This window comes from Aegilops tauschii, chromosome 4 (genome assembly GCF_002575655.3).
Source record: "Aegilops tauschii subsp. strangulata cultivar AL8/78 chromosome 4, Aet v6.0, whole genome shotgun sequence".
Taxonomy (NCBI): Eukaryota; Viridiplantae; Streptophyta; class Magnoliopsida; order Poales; family Poaceae; genus Aegilops; species Aegilops tauschii.
Genome location: NC_053038.3, coordinates 42,270,575 through 42,289,972, shown reverse-complemented (window position 1 = coordinate 42,289,972; position 19,398 = coordinate 42,270,575). Strand labels below are relative to the sequence as shown.

Below are 19,398 nucleotides of genomic sequence, written 5' to 3'. Positions count from 1 at the left end.
ACATATCCTGGTTTTGGGAAGGTTCCCAACCGGGTTGGGTTTGTTTTTTTTTCGTTTTTTATCTGTTGTCGATTTAATGGTTCTCTATGCTTATTTTTCACTTTACATTTTTTGTTTCCAGTTTCTTTTCCTTTTTCTTTTTCCTTCACTTTTCTATCTTCATTTTTTATTAAGTATTTTTTTAAATGTTCATAATTTGAAAAATCCCCTTTTTTGAAAAAAGTTCGAATTTAAAATTTGGTTAGTGTTTTTAAAATGTTCACTTTTTCAATGAATGTTCTAGAATTAAAAAAAGTGTCCTTAGAAATTTTCTAGAAATTAAAAAATTGTTCACATTTTCATAAGAATCTTGGAATTTTGTTTGAAGAATTATAATATTAGTAGGAATGTCAAATATTTATTCATATTCCCTCCGTTCCAAAATAGATGACTCAACTTTGTACTAATTTTATACTAAAGTTTGTAGAAAGTTGAGTCATCTATTTTGGAACGGAGGGAGTAGTTTGGAAAAACATTCATGGTTTAGAAAATTGTTCACTTTTTCGAAATTTATTTTTCTTTTAAAAATTCATAATTTTAAAAATAATTCATGTTTAAAATTTGGTTCTTGTTTTTAAAAAACTGTTCATAATTGTAAATTTTGTTCAGGTAATTCAAAAAACTGTTACGAAATTTCATTTTTTCATATCCCCCCCCCCCAATTTTTTTCTTCTTGTTTTCTAAAATGTATTTATTTAAACAATAGAAAATCTCTACAGTACAGTAAACATGATGTCGCAGTGAATATCCCACTATTGTGAGATTTTAAATTTCAATCACGTTGTCATCTGTCAGAATCGGCCATAAGGTCTAGACTCTAGTGGCTAGCATCACCCGTAGGTTTTTCTTTTAGACAAAACTCGCTCCAGTTTATTGATCACAGAGCTCTCCGAAATAGGAGCCTCCCCCATGTTGGCGTTTAAGGGGCTGCATGTTAATTGGCTGGCGGATAATGGCCCATCACAAGGCCCTTTAGTTGCTATAGTTGGGCCCAGCTCAGCTGGATCTTGCGAACAATTCCAGAATCTGAATTATTCGGCCTCCCCCACGATCCAGGAAGGCACGAAGTGCAGGCAAAGGGGAATTCCAGTCCGGCCGCCGCCACGACACACCGGACCGGCGAAGAGCGAGAGACGGAGATGGCGCTCACCAACTTCATCGTGACAGCGGCGGTGGTGGGCGGGGCGCTGCTTCTCTTCACTACCGACGTCCGCAAGTCCGGCGCTGTCTTCCGCCGCAACGCCCGCCAAATCCGACAGTGGCTCGAGGAGGACACCGCCTCCGCCGCATCCAAGTATCGCCACCAAACCGCCCCCTCCCTTGCTTGCCTCCCTGCTTCTGTTCTTGTTCTACTTATTAGGACTTAGACGTGGATGCTAATTTTAGCACGCCTGTTAATTGGACCAGGGTTCGCCTTCTAGGTTTAAGCGTGGTAGTCGTTTTAGAATCGGGGAGAAAAAAATAGAAGTTGGGGTGATGCTGTTTCCCTACTGTCTAATCTTGGTGTAGCTGTTCGAGTAGACGTTCTTAACTAATTTGCAGCAACTGTTATGAGGGGGGATTCTAGTCAGTTAATATTCTTGAGGCAGCCATGCTGTTATAAAGCTGATTGATTGGTGGATTTGAATTCTGGGTGGCTAGGGGCATTGTGAGGAGCTAGGGACCAAGACAGATGAGGTTGATTTGTCTTGATCCTGCCAAAGATTACTTCTATTCTGAAAAACGGAAGCATGTTTTTAAAAGTTCAGGGTTAAATTTCCAAATCTGAGCTTTATAGCAAAGCAAAGAGGATCAAGACAAGCATAGTCTGAGACTTCTCCGATCCACTTGGGTTAGTTGGTGCTCTTACAAGCTTTTTGCCCTTTCAAGTGATTTTGCTGATTGGCCTGATATATCCAAAGTTACGTTAATGGCTCAGGGGAAATAAACAAATTAATGCTTTAGGAAATGACAACAATGATGTATTTGGTCATAAGGTGTGGAAAGAATTCTAGATTCAGAAGTGTCCCCACATATTGTGCCACATCATCTAATTGGTAATAGCTGTCTGATTAACATGTTACTCACTGTCTCATTATCATGTTACTCACATTGCATTGCTATATAACAACTGGTACTGTGCCGAGTTTGAGCTGGGTTGAGCTAGGCTTTCGTTTATGTGGTTCTGTCTGGTTGGACTTATAGCTAGATAAGGCTTGGAGGGGTTTGTGCTGTCCCTGGTCTTTGATCAAATGTCATATTACTCTTGCAACAGTACATGCTGGTGCCTACAGAAAGAAACACTCAATCTGTTACATTTACAAAGAAACTATGTTTCAAGAAATTTATGTATTATCACCTAAAAAATGTTCTCGTGCTCTATGGTTAGCAGTTGAAATTGTATCCCCTTCAGTTTTAACGATTAGGGATTTAAATTAACTCCACTTATCATACTTAAAAATGAGCAATTAATCAGTGTAGGAAAAGATATGCAGCTCTCCTGCGTGTCCGAGAAAAAAAAATGTGTAGGAAAAGTATGTATGACTGTACTGTACACTTTGGCTATCTTGAACCTATTTTAATCTGTGGTCCTGATATAGTATTTTCTTAGGTCTTAGTTTGGCCTTTAGCAGTAAATTTACATTTACACTCTGCATATGGCAACATGTTTGCATAATCACACTGTGTAAGTGTTTGACTGGTCTCACTTCTTTGTTAGCCATAATTATTGAATTATTTTGAGCTACTTTTTTTGAGCGAAAAACAGTAGGAAAGGCCCTACTGTGCGATTTCATATTTTATAAAGGGGGGTAATGTACCTGTGGGATGGGAAAAACCGAAAAATAGTTCAATTGTTTACTAGCTATAAAACCCATGATTGCATTCCATCCCTGAGGCTAGTTCTTGCTCTATTTTAAGCTACTCGTAGATCAACTCTACTTAACTTTTATATAATTGCATCAACTTGTAAAAGCACATCTAAATATTACATTATCATGCAGTTCATGTTTTCCTTTTGAATTGAGGGGGGGGGGGGGGGGGGGCTGGGGGCTCCCCTGAATTGATCTCATTCAAAAGAAAATTTTGATCCAGTTTATAAGGGAAATCAGTTCAAAAACCAGACATAGTGGCCCAGTTTATAAGGAAAACTAGGCCAATAACCGCACAAGCGACGGAGCCTCGTCGATCACACGACACAAGGCTACAGCCGCATCAAGCACACCCACAAATCCAGAGTGCTGCTCCGACGTTCCCCGCTTGCAGGCGAGTCGCAACGTCGCACAGCACGGACGCCTTATAGCCCTCCTTAAATGAGACAACCACCTGCAGATGACAAACAATGCGCCAAACATCCAAGGCTGCTGCCTCGACGTACCAGCCAGATCGATCCCGCAGATCGTGTCGACCGGGCCGACGAGCTCACTACCCTCGCAGCACTAGGTCGCCACCCATGTAATGCAGACCCATGGGCCAACCTCATGGACTGCCGTTGCATCACCATGGCGCACATCCACCATCCGGAGCCGCAGCTCCGGCATCCACAAACCCAGATCACAAAGCAGCCTCTGGCATCCACAAACCCAGATCACAAAGCAACCATAAAAACTGTCATGAACCAGCCTGACCAGAAAGCGGAACCAAGAGAAGAGAGATTGCTGCACAGTGATGCCCATAGGCAGCACCACCGGACCCCAAGAGCCATTGCCAGCCGAACACGATAACCCGGATCGAACATGAGGACATGGATACACCAGCGATGCCTTCAAGAAGGGAATGGACACACACGAGCGCCGTCATGGCTGAGCTTTCGCTCGATCCATGTCCTGCGCAAGCAACCAGGAGAGCCAGCAGCCGAAGCCTGCTCTGAGTAGTATCTCCACGGCGACACCTTCAAGGCATCTCCAAAGTAGTGCCACAGTCACTCTCGAGCAACTCTGGAGGTACAGCCGCCGCCACCCAAAAACTTCTTCCCCACCACCAAGTCCCTCCTCTGCTGGAGGAGGCTGATTCATGGTGGACGGTGGGGGCGGGGGCGTGGGCGTCTCAGCTAGTGCCTCTCTCTCGTTTCCTCGGCTCTCCTCCATCAGTCTCCTCTCCCCCGACCCTTCCACCCGGCTTCTTGTCCTATGTCGCCGGCCAGCCTCAAATCCAGTCCGCTCTCGTGTGCAGCCTCCCTTGGCCCGCCGACGCTGCAGGTTCCCCGCGACCTGGGGCCGACGTGCGGAGGTGTCGGGCGCGTCCTTGCAGGCTGCAAGGATGCCTTAGCCTGTTGCCGCACGCCTCCGGCCCGTGCCTGGGGGCGTCAGCGAGGACGACCGCGTCCCGGCCTTGGCTTCTCTGCTGCGATGCTGGCGCCCTCCTGGAGAAATCCAAGCTCAGATCCCTTGTCCGAGCCGATGCAGCGTTAACCTCCATGGAGGCGTGGCTGTGGAGTTGCACCTCTGCTCTCACCATTCAGTCAGGCCTCATGGAGCTGCTGCTCTGCAAGACCTTGCTCTACTCAACCTGAGGTGCCTGTGCCCCGACAGTGGCAATTCTGCTTCGGCCTGCTCAGGTCTATGTCTCCAGGTGAAATCCTATGATTTAGTATTCCAGATCGGGCGACAGTAGTGTCCAGGAGGCGGCTTGAAACAAGAGAGATCATGCAGTTCATGTGTGATGTATCTGTAGGCTACTCTTCGTTTCTCGGGCGAATAGTTTGCTTTGTAGCAGCATGCAGCAACAAAAATCCTTGTTCCTCCTACCACATGATGTGTTCCGAACAATGCCACCTCGAGATGATCTTACTGAACCAATGGTCATTGGTTAATACTCCCTCCGTTTCTTTTTAGTCTGCATATAAGGTTTGGTCAAAGTCAAGCTTTGTAAAGTTTGACTAACTTTATATTAAAAAATATAAACATTCACAATATGAAATCAATATTATCAGATGCACCATGAAACGTATTTTCATATTATATGGTTTTAGTATTGTAGATGTTCATATTTTTTTATATAAATTTGGTCAAACTTTGTCTAGTTTGACTTTGACCAAATCTTATATGCGGAGTAAAAAGAAACGGGGGGAGTATGCATAGCACTTGTTGAACTTCGGTTGTTTAGGAATAAATAGTTCTATTTATTGTTTACTGCAATTGATCATTAAATCAAACAATGCTGCAGGTCTGCAAAAGAAGCAGTTCCGCCTCCCAGGAAGCTGGATACAGAGGTTCCCAAGGACAAGCCAAAGGATCACTGAAATGGACAACAAAAATATGTTTCCATTTTGAGAGAAGTATGTTCAGCCAAAGGATCACTGGAATGGACCGCTGGATCGCATAGATATAACTTTTGTCGAAGTTACTCAACTTGTTCTACCCTTGCTGAGTGATAGAGATCTGTAGCTCATAAATACATGCATGACGAATATGTTTCCATTTTAATACAAGTATTTTGGCGCCTGTGTAGATGCAGAATAAGAATGGATCAACCATTTGGCAGTTTTTCTTCACGAGGACCTAAATATATAGAGCCCTCTTTTAAGCCTTCTGATGTGTGGATGTGTCCATAGAGCAGAGAGTTCCTACATAGTACTATCTTCCAATGTTACCACAATCATCCATCCATAATTGACGCTATAGACCAGGTACTGCCTTGAAATGTTACTACAATTACCCATCCAAATTGCACTTTGCACAGCTGCCGAGCTGTGGTTTGTGGGCGTCCTCCACATCAGTTTGAACTGTGGTTCATGTATCTTGTCATAATTGATTGAACAAGTTATGGAGGACCCTCGGCTCTTGAGATCGACACAGCGGTCATCCACTGACATTTGATTGGTGGAGAAGTAGGGGCAGCAGAGCAGATGTACCCCTCCCTAAGGTTTGGTGGCAAAGGTGAAAAGCAAGGGCTGCAGTCCAGTCCAGTCCAGGCCACGAGTGAAGTGTCCATCGGAGCTGTTGGTTTCAGCTACTATAGGGCTGCAATCATCACGCCATTTGTTGGGCAGCAAAGGTAGTATGCATGATACCAGGATGATATGTATTGATATGGACAAGACCCGCACGTGAGCGGTGAGACTGAGGCTGACCGTCGTGGCAGGGATACTGTTGGAACAGCAAAATCTGAGGAAATTAAGGGCGTCGTCGGCATGGAGCAGAGGACATGTCCTGGAAGCGGCGAGTTGCGCACAGTGAATCGGGTGGCTCTGGCTCCACATGCACGATGTTTGACTAGACGATCCTGCGGTCAGACAAGCTAATGTTTACCTAGTACTCCCAGTCCCAGGTAGGTTGCTACGGCACTTACACTTGCCACTTAGTAGTATTAGTGTAGGTTAAGTTCCTCAAAAGTGACCTCATCACTGTGCGCATGCTGCAACGAGAAGTTGGCATCACCATGCACCCACACGCGCCCTCTGCCCGACACCTCGATCACCTTACCACGTGAGTTTTGAGCTCGCTTCAGAAACAACAGGGGAAATAACACGTAGTGCTACGTACGAGCACAACAGTTTTCCTCTTGCTGCAATGCAATTATACACCAACCGTCCGTCCATCGGCAACCATCACGCGAGCGGCTCGATTAACCACACGCCCCCGTCCATCATTGACCCGCTGTCCTCGCGGCCGGACCGGAGGAGATGGGGCGACGGTTCTCGGACGGACGGGTGGACCGACCGACGCATTCATTGATTGATTGATCCGCCTGCTTCCTCTGGCAACCAAATCTACGTCCCTGTCGCCCGTCCGTGCCCAGCGAGCGAGCGGCCATCAATCAACCACAATTTCTCGCACTAATGCACCCAAACTCAATCATGTCGGCGCCGCGTCCACGCAGCAGTACGTACGCCCCGCCGTACGCGCGTCCATCGATCGGCCGGCACCGTGCACGGCCGGAGCCGACGGCGGCCCGCGCCGGCCGGCGATCTTCGATCGACTTCCCAGTTCCCACGGCGTGTAATCAATCTGGACGTGCAACGGTGGGGAAAAGACTCCGGCCACCTGAGCGTACGCTGGTGCCGCTGCTCCGTTCCTTTCGAAATTTCTGCTCTTTTCTCTCCGTGCTCACGGGGAAAGATTGCGTGCGTCCTGGCGGTCCTAGCGTACCTACCTACCGTACCACCGCTTTCGTTTTGGTTGCCAGCCCCATGCATGCAGGCAGCAGCATCTCCTTTCAGTGGTTGCTTGCTCCATCGATCATCAGCTAGCCACGATAATTGGGTCCATCAGTGAACAACTCAGTTCCCGTACGTTGCTAATTAATCACTTCAACTGGATACTTACGTACTGACGATTGATTGATACTTCCACTGTAAACTAATATAAGACGTTTTAGGTCAGTACTATTCTTAGTTTATAAAAGGAGTAATTCGCAAAAGAAAAAAGATGATGATGATTGATAGGCCCGACCGACAGGTGCAACCCAGCCAGAAATACTACTGTACTGCAATTGCTTGTACCAATCCTGTAAAAACTAGCAGCAGTTGCTCCTGATACATGCTATTTTTAACAGAAAAACTTTCCCCGACATGGCATCAATTGGATTCCCCAAAAGGTGGGGCAAAATCAAAAGAGCCACGCACAAGTTGCAGGTACATATGCCAGCCAGCCGTGAGTGAGTGACCACACTTTGTACCCGCCCAAGTGTATGCATGTACGTACTATACATCTCTTCTTCTAGCCCACATGCATATGGCCATGTGTATATGTCGAGATATTTACCAATATATGCATTCATGTATGTATGTATGTTTCTCTTATGTTTAGTTACAGATGGAAAGGAGAGAAAAAATGGTACACCAAGACTAAAACGGACAAGAAACAGAACATGGAACAGAAGACATGAGAACCAAAAAAAGAGTGTGACTAAAACAAATCTATAACATACACTTCCTATCTTTCTTTTCCTGTATACAGATTTTCCTTAGCCCCCCCAACAATAATGCCTAACGAAAGGAATTAATCTAGCTAAATTAAGAATCATCTGAGGAAGAAAATGAAGATGATGATTTGTCTCATGTATTAATATATTCCCATCCCATGCACCACCTCCAGAGGCACCACGCAAGTTTATCTCTCTAGATCTCTCTCTCTCTTCTCCGGTGCTTTCTTTCTTCTCTCTCTGAATCTCCTTAGTGCTCCAAATAATGCAATGCATGCATGAGCCATGAATGAATAATCAAGATATATGTGTAGGTAGGCATCAACAACCATTGTAGTCTCTCAAGGAGAACCGGCCGCTGCCGTCCGGCCCCTGGTTGCCGGCGCCGGCGTGCTGCAGGCCCAGCGTAAGCGACACGTCGCCGGAGACCGCGCCGGTCGCGGCGGGCCCGTACCTCATCCTCACCCCGGGCTCGAACCTCCCGTACAGGTCGTCCGCGGCACCCACGTGCGCGTCGCCGCCAAGGAGCTCCGCCGGGTCAAGGCCGACGAAGGCGGCGTCCGCCACCGAGGGCCCCGCGCCGGGGTCGAGCTTATGGGGGTGGACGCCGGACATCCCGTGCTCTTGTTGGCCGTACCTGCCGCCGCCGTGCTGCATTACTACTTGCTGCTGCGGGTGCTGCTGCGCTCCGGTGGTCGTCGGGGAGTGCAAGTCGTCGGCGCCAGAGGGGTCGTTGCCGGACTCGGGCCCGCCTCCGCCGCCGCCGGCGGAGGAGCCCTCGAGCTCCTTCGTCTCCTGCTGGTACATCTCCTCGATCATGGGCTTCCACAGCCGGACGCGGGCGTTGATGAACCAATTCGAGACCTGGAGTTGATCCAAAAGAAATTAACCAAAGGAATTATTGCAGGCATAGGGAGGGTCCATAGAGCAATGGCGCCATGCGTGCATGCATGCATGCATGTGTGCAGCGACGTGTAGGGTAGCGGCTATAGCTGCGTTTGTTTAGCAGTCCACACTGTCATTCTCAGTTTTTACCCAGCGCTTATTTGTCCTGTTTCGTTTGTATCCAATGATTTCGTTGTAGGAGTCAATTAGTAGTTCCTTTGCAACATGATTTTTATTATAGTAGAGGTTTATGTATTACTGTCTGTCTGTCTCTGCCCATGATTAAAAGGTAAACGGAACTAAAGGGCAGCCCGGTGCATGTAGATCCCGCTTGCGCAGGGTCCGGGGATGGGTCCGACTAGTTTGAGTCTTTAGTACGCATGTATGTACTGTCTTTGCCCATGATTAAATGGTAAATGGAACTATTCGCAAAAAATGGCAAGCAACTAAACTGACACTATCATACTGCCAGGCTCTCCTAACATTATTTCTTGACATGTACGTATGCCACTGGAAATTAGATAGAAAAAGATGCTTAAAGCTAGATTTCTTGGTCCAACTATACATCTATAATTCCTGGATAATCATTTTAAAAAATCCCTATATAGCCTCCCATATTTTTTTAAATACTACATACGCAACAGTAAGTGCATATTGTTAGAAAAACCGAGAGACAGTTTAGAACAATCACATACGTTTGTACCGACTTTTTAAAGATTCAATGGACAGTTCTAAATAATACAAACAAAACAACAACAAATTTTATCACTAGCTCATGAACTTGCACGACCCATCCAAATAATGAAAAACTAATTGTGACGACAATTTTTTCATTTCAGTGATCTTACTTTCACTTAACCTATCAGTCACCCGACTCACTTATATCTTAGTTTTTCATTTAATTTAGGTGTGAATTCTACATGGCTTGTGAATATGCGACGAGTCATAAGAAATATTGTGTTATGTCCTTAATTATTGGTTTGAGCAGCGCATAATGCCAGATACATAATAGTATACCTTGAGCAAGATGAGCTAATTTTCTCATTGGAGAGTCACACATTATCATGACAAAATGGCTTATATAATTGTATAGGGCGCATGTATATGTTACACCGAACATTTTTTTTGGTGGGTTAAAGCAACTAGTTCTATTGATACAAATTTGCACTAGTTTGAATCATATTAAGTCCAAAAAATATCCGTTGAAAACAAGACGAACGGATTAAAATTCGACCATAACTCGGTAGCAGTGGGACCAGGTCTATGGAGAATAGATAACTTAGTGCATTTTAAACCATGTATATATATTATCGAAACTTAGAGATCCATTTTGGCATCTATTAATTCTGGTGAGTACTAAAAATAATTTTCCTTTTGCTATTTTTGGGCTACTAGAAATTGTACTCCTCGGTCCTGTAGTTTATTTATCATTTTTTTGTTAACTTTGTGTACTATCTCATAGTTGCAACCTAAGTAAAGAAAAAGCTTTTCTATCTTAAAAAGGCATCGTTAACTTGTTAAGTACCCCAAGGCTCCTAGCCACTTCAATTATTTGTATAGCGAATTTCGAGAACAAAGGCAGGTAGCTAATGGTCCACAAAAATTAGATAAACTGAAAGAGAACAGATTGAACGTGTTGCTTCAAGATGAAGCCACATGCAGTTGGGCAGTTGGTCGCATAGGAAGTGCTGTATGTTTAGTTGCATATTGATTAAGTGTTTGCAGATGCATACACGATTTCAACAATGTTGATGTAATCAAAGCCTTAGAAAAACAACGATTAATTGACTGAGAAAGTTAGACCAGATGCTAAATTTAGAATCAGAGATTCTCCGTCTAAATCAAAGTAGGTTCACTAGTCAATTTCTAGCTATACATAAACAAGCTAAATGGCTTGCTTGGAATAAACGATGTACGGTGTACCTACTGGCCGGAGCCGGACATATAGTAGAAGTGTAAATAAAAGTACGGTGCTAACTAGGGAGGTGTTAATTAGATCCTAAATTAGCTCTACCCGAAGACATTGCTAGATGTGTTCAGCATGAGAAGTTTGACAGTCACCGTCAGCTGACTAAACACACCCAGGTTTTAACTGGATGAAGGGTTTTCCTATGTGAATCTTTGGGAGGGTTCCAGAAGAATTCTTAAAAAGCTATGTAAGATGAGTAGCATAGACCACAGACTCTCTTTTTTTACGTTGAGAGTAGCATAGGCCACAGGTTTACATGCACAGAGTTTGATCACGAGTCCCGGAAGGGGTAACGCGCGACAAAGGGAGCTGAGGAGGGACAGCGCATTGGGCAAACAGCAAACGAAAATTTTGTACCAAGAGGACATGCATACGGGGGCACCTGTGAAGGGACCACGTCCAGGAAGATACAAAAGAGAGAGATAGATGAACTGAAAGCTATGCAGATTCTCCAAAAACTGAAAGATAAAAGTAAGCATATATACGATGGAACATCAAGAATATTGGGAGTACCCTTCGAACATATACATGCCTAATATATATGTGGACAAGCATACGCCGTTGAGAATACAGCAATAAACCCGCAAAATTAAACATGGTATGCATTGAAGTAGATAGTGTCACATACCGGTGGTCCATACATATGAGATATATTAAATATAAATAAATACGATCAATTTATCTTGAAGTTTCCATCCACTTTTAGTAATTGTGTCAAAATGGACTAAATTCACTCAGAAAATCAGTTTAAACCGACTAGATATTATACTTTTGATATAACACACATGGGTATTATCATTTAAATGTTTCAGAAATTATTATACTTTACCAGCATTTGCCGGGACCATTTTGAGCACGTGGAAAAACAAAAGCATCTTGTCGTGCAATTTAGTTTTTAAAGGAGTGACATTAGAGATTTATCTCTCTATGTATGAGTGAATTTTAATTTCTCTAATTTATTGTCAAGCACATAAGCAAGCGATCCCGTTTAAATGCATATATACCCAAATCATCCACATCATCAACTGCATGCAACCCTTCCACTTTCCATTTTTTTCATACTTCACCAAATTCAAGCCCTCCACATCATTAAGCACATGCAAACCCTCCACATATTTTGTTGAGCAAAAAATAATTGAACTTGAATATCACAAGGCAATATAACATGCATATCCACCCTATATTTACCTCTAGGTTTTCTACCATTTATACAACGAGAATGTGGTGCAATGCTATTATGTTTATTTTATTGTTGATATTTTATTTCTATAAATTTCTACATCAATGCATGGTGTGTTATCTAGTTATCAAAAAATTTAAACCCGCAATGTAATAATTCTAAAAAAACTTTTGCACTATGAATTTTAGTAATAGGGGGGAAGGTTTAAGTCACGGTAACATTCAAAACTAAACGCAAGAAAGATATATCCCGAGAAAAGCAAAGTTGCATGCCATAACACCCCTCGACCCTCCTAAGCCTTCTCACACACATTTGGCTGTCAGACACCTGCCGACACCCAAGTTGATCACTCATCGTCAGTTTTTCTTCTAGAATTACACTTGAAAAATGTAAGATTGTGCTCTTCTAAAGCGTCCATAAATCGAGTAGGGCCATGGTCAACACCCTTTGTAGTCATGAGCTAGTGTACCGAGATGCTTGCAAGCAGGCCGCGAAGTGAGTTATTATCAGGCTATGATCCAAGGCCGAAGGAGGGAAGCCTAGCTCGTGTCGCCAATGGGACGAGAACAAGTGCACTAGGCCCTTAGGTCACGAGGTGTTTGGCCGCTTTTAGATTGCACCAACAGGGCAGACAAAGTAATGAGGCATGTGCCAATTGGAGTAAGCATATGGGAGTGGTTTGATATCGGTTTGCACGTGCTCAATCGAGTGTGGCCAGCCTTTGGGGAGACTAACTATGCACATATGTTTTTGTTAGAAATGAAGTGTATGTTTTATCTTTTTGAAACAAATTGGTATTCAAACATTGCTTAAATAATGTAGAACATTATAATGATTTCTCCATACACAACACTGTTTAGCTTTATTTAGCAAAGAAAGTACATGTGTATTCCCCATGTTTTATTTTTAAGTTGATTACCAGGATGCTACGCCATATGTAAATTGTGCATACTATACTCAGATTGAGTATTTAGGCAATGAAATCTTCTCAGAGTATCTATTTGAGAAGTTCGCACAATTTATGGGTAATATAGCATATGGCTCTTCTTATTGTTCCCACGTCACATTATGATTGTGTTACCATGATTGCTAAGCAACTAAAAACATTAACCAGATGCTATGAGTCTGTGTGACTGTGAAGCTATCAAGTTTTTAGATACTAGCCATTGATCTATAGCGCACTTGGTGGCCTTTCTTCTTCTTCTTCTTCTTTGTTTCAGGCATGTTGGCATGTTGGTGTTGCTGCCTCAACAGACTTAATGTTTATTTTCCTAGCACTTGAACTTATTGTATGAACTTGGTGTAAAGTCTGAAGATTCCATGTATATGGTGTATATGCATGCATGCATGCACAGTGCGGTAGAAAGTGGTACAATTACAAACCTGGTTCCTGGACAGCCCCGTCTGCCTCGCCAACAGGTGCTTATCGGCGTCGCTGGGGTACCTACGCACGTTACGACGAAGCCACGCATCAGCAACAGCAAATACTCCATGCAAAATACAAAACGGACTGATCATTAAGGCTGCATGCACTCGTTCCTGCCTGCCTGCTGCCTCACTGCACAAGCAGCAGCAGCAGTGGCACCGAGCAGCAGGAACAGCACCACCACTGCGGGCGGGCAGCAGTGCACTGTTCAGCAATCATATACGAATTATACGCGCACTGCCCATATGAGCAACATATACCTTGTTCTACCTACCTACGCATGCATGCATGCACGCATGCATAAACGGCAGGAGCCAAAAAGAAGCGGATTCCTAGATGAATATCCTCTGATGGATGGATCATCTTTTGATCTCTCGCAGAGCATGGCAATGGCATCGTGCACGATCGTGCACAATCGCAGAACGAACTTGTAAAGCTAGCAAGCTTGCCCATGCTAGCTGATGGTACATGCAGCAGAAGCCAGAAAAGGCTCCAAGGAATGAAGCAGCAGGGGGGGCTATAGCTGAAGCCTTTGCGCGCGCGTGAAGAGCTTTTGAAAAAAGATGAGCAGAATTCCTGACAGCCAGTATCCAGCCCTGCTGCAGGCACTAAAACCGGGCAGGGGCAGTAAAACTGGGCTGGGGAGAAAGTTAAATTTCTGCAATGATGGGAAAGTAATCCGGGAGAGGCAAAAGGGAAGGAATATGCACAGTGCCCGGCATGGCGCCTGTCCCCGCCGGCCAGCCGGTTTTAGCGTGGATCTCGAAAAAAATTACTGCTTTTGCGAAAGCAGCGCGGCAGCGCATCAGCTAGCAGCAAACGAGAGAGAGGGAGGGAGAACAAAGCAGAAGCTGCCCGTGATGAGTGGTACGTAGTACCCCTACCATGTCGACGGACGGACGGCATGCATTCGTCGACCCCATGCATGGAGCATATTGCAAATTCCATGCCAGGCTAGCCATATCCTAGCTAGAGAAGAACAGTCGCATGCATGCATGCATGACCACCTGACTGGCCTCAGCGTACTGCATGGGCATGTACCGACGTAGGAGTAGCACGTACGGAGAGTCAATAATAATGTATTCCGGCGAGAATTGGGATGATGGTACGTACGGGTGTAGGAAGTGCTCGAAGAGCCAGGAGCGGAGGATGCTGACGGAGCGCTCGGGGAGGCCGCGCTGGGGCCGCCACGCCTCCTGCTCCATCATGCCCATGTGGTGGAAGGCGCGCTGCTGCCGGAGGCTCTGGTCGATGGCGCGGAGCCGCGGCGTCTCGCCCTTGGTCAGCCCGGAGCTCGTGCCGGCGTCCTTCTCGCCCAGCAGCTCGCAGGTGTGCCGCAGCTGCGCGGCGATGGCGTCCTTGAGGCACCGGAAGTGCCGCGACATGGCCTTCTGCGCCAGCGCCGTGTAGGGCGTCGCCGCCCCGAACCCCATCACCGAGTCGAAGAAGTTCACCACCATCTGCATCTGGTCGCAGTAGTGGTTGTACCTCCGATCCACCTGTGGGACAAAACACATGCACAATCTTTGAGCTAATTAATTAACCACATCGATCGATCTTGAAGTTCTGTAAATTAAATTAGAAGTAAGTAGGCATTGGTCGTTTTACCCGATGGTAGGAATGAAAGTAAAAAAGAAAAGGAGAAAAAATCACAGGCAGCTAGATCGACTAAGAGATTATAGGATGCATGCATGATCGTGGGTGGATTGTGAAGAAGAAAATTCAGAGTTACCAGACACGAAAGAAAGAAACAAACTTTGGGTGCGGGCAATTAAGACATGGGCATGGCGTAGCATGTGTCGCTGGCACAATTATGAGCGGGAAATGGGTGGAAAGAACAAGCGGAGCCGAGGCCCACGGCCGTTTGGCAACAGCAAAGCCATGCGCGGAGGCATCTAACTTGCATGTGCCGATTTGTTCATGTGCTGTGCTCGTGCTGTTGATCGCCGATCTCTCTTTCCAATTATGTAGCAGGAGTAGTAATTTATAGTATCCGGCCGGGGACACACATGTGAGCGCTACCTCTCGTACTTGCTCACTGTGCCAAATTCTAACAGCTCCCACACAAATCTACCTGAGCTAACGCATGCACCTATCTTTCTCCAGCCATTTTGTCCAATTTCTTATAAGTATATAGCTAGCTAGCCAGATATATTTACTACTACTCGATTAGAATCATGAACTTTCACACACACTAGCTACTAGAGAGACTAGAGTAGTAGTATATGATACTTTATGATCTTATTCTATATAATTTGACGTGGTGACGTGACACAAATCATAGTCCAAATGCGTGTGTGGAGATGGATGGAAATATAATAAATACCAACGGGTGGCCGTACTCTCTTTCCCTTTGTGGGGGAAGAGATATGGAAAGAGAGAGTCCATGCAAGCAAGCATAAAGAAATGGAGGCGATGAATGCCGCGGCGACAGCTGCTATCACGGCATTGCGGCACCAACAACCGCACAAAAAGAAAGAAATCGGATCGGGGGCCGTGGGATGGATGGATGTTACTATGATTGGAGATTCATATCGCCCTTGGAGTTTGCGTCGTGACAATCCACCCAAAAGCTACCCCTGGCTGCCGCAGCCTGCGCTCGCTGCCATTGGCGGCCGCCTGGCTGTGCATGCCACGTCGTCCTGGTCCGAGTGAGTGACTGAGCTGGTGGTAAAAAAAAAGACAGGAGCCAGTTCGTTCGTTCGTTGGTTCTGAAGCAGCTGGGCGGCCGTACTGGCTAGCCAGCCCTACCGGCCAGCTACCTACTGTCTGTTGCACTTGCACCTACCTAAACTTTGCCGGCGCCATGCCGCCGCGCCGGCCGGAGCTCCTATTTGGACACCACCATCACCATGCATGCATGAGAAAGAGATAGATGTGGGTACGTGCCTCGTCGAGCATGGAGATGAGCTTGGCCTTCTTGCGCTGCTGCTCGAACCGGTCGGCGGGGGACAGCTGCGGGGGCTCCTTGGACGCCGACGATGGCGACTGGGCGGCGCCGGAGCTGGAGGGTCCGCCCTTGCTCGCGTTAGGGTTCGACGAGGAGCCGCCGGCACCGCGCCCGCCTCCCTTGATCGTCTGCCCGCGCCCCACGCTGCAGAATTCGTCCAGGAGCTCCTGGGCCGCGCGCGTGTACTTGGAGTTGCGCAGCACGCCGGCGACCCCGGCGGGGCCGTATCCGACGTGGAGCTGCTGCCCCATCGTGCCCACCTGGCCGTGCAATGCCATCGGGAGCTGTTGCACCGACGGGGCCTGCTGCTGCTGCTGTTGCTGTCGGTTGAAGTAGAGCACGCCGTCTCTCACCCTTAGCTCCTCGGCCTGCTTCGCCATCTCCAGCTGCTGTAACGACGGTGACAGGGAGAGGGATAGGCCCTGGCCTTCCACCACGCCGGCCCCGCCGCCGCCGAACGAACTCGCGGCGTTGCCGTACGCCTGGAACGCCTCGTGGTGCTGAATAGCCGACTGCGCGTCCGACGGCGGAGGCGACGGCGGCGACGACCTTGACTGTTGCTGCTGCTGAGGGTTCATCAAGAAGAGCTGCATCGCGGCGGCCGGGTCGGTGGCTAGGCCCGCCATGCCGCCTGCTTGTTGCTTGGGCGAGGACGTCTCACCTAATAAGTTAGCCCCGCCGAGGACCACGCCAGCGCGGCCAGGCCCGCCGCTGCCGAACCAACCGCCGTCGCCGGGCAAGCCGGCTACTACCGCTCCCGGCGCCTGCTGCCGGAACCCGAAGCGGTAGTTGGCGTTCATCTGGCTGGCCAGCAGCTCGGTGGCGGATGGCCCCGACGGCGTCTGGGCGGAGAAGTTGAACATCTCGGCGAGCATGTTGGAGGCGCCGGCGGCCGCGGCGTGGTCGTACATGGCGCCGGGCTCGACGTGCTCATCGCCGTCGATAGGGAGCAGCCCGTGGGCAGCGGCGGCGGCCGGGTCGAAGCCCTGGACCCTCATCTTGTCGCGTCGGCTCTGCTGCGCCACGTGGTGCTGCTGCTGCTCTTGCTGCTGGTCGTGGTCCTGGCTGGATCCCGGGCGGTCGAAGCCATCCGAGGAGAAGCCGTAGACGCCGCTGCTGCCCTGGTGGAATCCCTGGGAGTGGGACATAGAACTCGCCGTGGCCGGCCGGCCGCCGTAGATCGCCGCACTGCTCGTGGTTGCGCTCACCTGCCGCGTGGTCGTCTGCTGACACGGTGGCGCCGCTATCCCCATACCGGCGGCGCCACTGTCATCATCGTCGTCGTCGGCGCCAAGAAAAATCCCCTTCGATCTCCCGCAGCAACCTGAGACAAGTTCATCGGCAACAACCGCGCAGGGCATCAGAAAAAGGAAAAAAAGAACCCAACAAAGAAAAAGATTAAGAATCCAAAACCACAGAATTAAAAGAACTTCAAACAAAACTAAAAAGGATCTCAATCTATTTCCCAAACTCCACAGCACGCAATCGATCGAATTACGCATGAACAGCTCGATCGAATCGACGCGCTGGCTAGCAACCTATCAAGCTAGCAAATATAGCTTAGCTTTTCAGTTTCACTTACCTAAGATGAGGAGGAGCACATCGTTATCTTGTCGAGGGAGTGAAAGGCTTGCCTCCGAGAGACCTCCTCTCCATCTCTGTCTCCGCTTGTCTCCCTCTCTCTCGAAATCTCTTTATCTACCTCTCTCTCTCTCTGGTGTGAGTGACTATCCCTATATTTTTTTCCCTTGTCCGGTCGGGCGCAGCAGCAGTTCTTGGTCGCCTTGTGCAATCGCCTTCTGAAAGGGAAGAGCGACGCAAAGGGGAAGGGCGGGGAGGCTAATATACAGCCCGGCCGGTGCACCTCGCATATATAAAAAAAAGAGCTGCTGCTGCTGCTCTGCTGCTGATCCCTCCTGCCGCCGCCGCTGCTGCTGATGATATGTATCGGAATTGGACAGAGCCCGAGGTTAAGGGGAGCGCTGGCTCTTAGGAAAACGTCGCTGTTGTCGTCGCCCTCTCTCACCTCCTCCTTTGGTATCCCCCCTCCCCTTTTTATTCTCTTTTCCTTGCGCGTTTAATAATCAGCGTCGTTGTTGTGCTGTGGTTAAGTTATTATTTGCTGGTGCTGCTGATGTCGTGCCCTTGTTTTTATTTGTCTCCCTCCCCTTGCTTTCTCCCCTCCACCCTTTTTCCGCTCTCTACTACCGTCTTACCATTCCGGCGTCCGTTTCAACTACAACTAATTCTGTACTGTATGAAGAAAATAGTGTAAAAGATGCTCTTATATTATGCGACGGAGGGAGTAGTTAATAATATGCTAATGCGGACATGTGATCTAGAAGAATGCAAGTAAAATTATGGGTTCATGTATCGTCATGTTACGATATAACATCGGTGTCTAGATGACGGGCGGATGTTCATGGAGATGCGTTTTGCATTATCCGGTAGAAGAAGAAATAAATTGGGCCGTAAAGCAGAGAGGGGTGTGGGGGATTGGATGGGAAAAGAAAGAAAGCGAGGAGGCTGGAGGAGTCCCTCTCCGTGTCTTTCCAGCCTTTTCTTTTTCATTTCGAAATTGACCAGCACTTGAAAGGCCCGGGGCCAGGAGCAAATTGACCCATGCCTGGCAAATTCCGAGACTTTTTTCGTGTGCCTTGAACGGGCGCCCGCCCCATGTCCGTCACATTCTGCTCCTCCTTTATTTTTGGAGATTGGAGATAAATTTAAAAAGACAGGAAAAGGAGTGTAGCCTAGCCACAGCTGAATTTTTGGTGGGTGCAACCCTCCCGTCCCTCTCTCTGTATTTTTCTTTTTCCTTTTTCTCCGGCTGATCGACGTGGAGCAATCTGCACCCTCGATCTGTTGTTTTGGTTAATAGTGTTTCATGTGCGTCGCATGCCGGCCTAATTAATCCATCTCCCTAACAGCCCGTACTTGGTTGACTAATCAATTAATTAGCTAAACTGGTAGGAGTACTATTTTTTATTGCTCGTGTCCGTGTTGACCCGACGGAGTTGCTAAACTTGAGCTTTGATTTTATTTTATTTTTGGGTGGGAAAAAGAGCTTATTTTTGTTGCGTTAACAGTGGAGCAATTAAGAGGGA

At 47.2% G+C, this 19,398-nt stretch overlaps 2 protein-coding genes across 2 annotated transcripts; one reads left to right on the top strand and one right to left on the bottom strand.

Moving 5' to 3' along the window:
* The first annotated feature begins 1,064 nt into the window (after window positions 1-1,064).
* Window positions 1,065-5,474, top strand: LOC109742404 (uncharacterized). Its single transcript, XM_020301490.4, has 2 exons — window positions 1,065-1,333; window positions 5,182-5,474. Exons 1-2 carry the CDS (start codon window positions 1,179-1,181, stop codon window positions 5,255-5,257), a joined length of 231 nt encoding a protein of 76 aa, XP_020157079.1. The 5' UTR covers window positions 1,065-1,178; the 3' UTR covers window positions 5,258-5,474.
* Window positions 5,475-7,716: 2,242 nt separating this feature from the next.
* LOC109742403 (uncharacterized) lies at window positions 7,717-18,322 on the bottom strand. Its single transcript, XM_020301488.4, has 5 exons — window positions 17,874-18,322; window positions 16,231-17,615; window positions 14,455-14,840; window positions 13,299-13,359; window positions 7,717-8,745 (listed from the first exon to the last, which is right to left on the bottom strand). The coding sequence occupies exons 2-5, from the start codon at window positions 17,542-17,544 to the stop codon at window positions 8,203-8,205; spliced, it is 2,304 nt and encodes a 767-aa protein (XP_020157077.1). The 5' UTR covers window positions 17,545-17,615; window positions 17,874-18,322; the 3' UTR covers window positions 7,717-8,202.
* Between the last annotated feature and the right edge of the window lie 1,076 nt (window positions 18,323-19,398).

Bases quoted from the DNA above. Each gene is read 5' to 3' on its own strand.
- LOC109742404 (XM_020301490.4), top strand. From the start codon at position 1,179: ATGGCGCTCACCAACTTCATCGTGACAGCGGCGGTGGTGGGCGGGGCG. The intron at 1,334-5,181 runs GTATCGCCACCA...ACAATGCTGCAG, and splicing joins ACCGCCTCCGCCGCATCCAA to GTCTGCAAAAGAAGCAGTTC.
- LOC109742403 (XM_020301488.4), bottom strand. From the start codon at position 17,544: ATGGGGATAGCGGCGCCACCGTGTCAGCAGACGACCACGCGGCAGGTG. The intron at 14,841-16,230 runs GCACGTACCCAC...TTTGTCCCACAG, and splicing joins TCATCTCCATGCTCGACGAG to GTGGATCGGAGGTACAACCA. The intron at 13,360-14,454 runs GTACGTACCATC...TAACGTGCGTAG, and splicing joins TTCGAGCACTTCCTACACCC to GTACCCCAGCGACGCCGATA.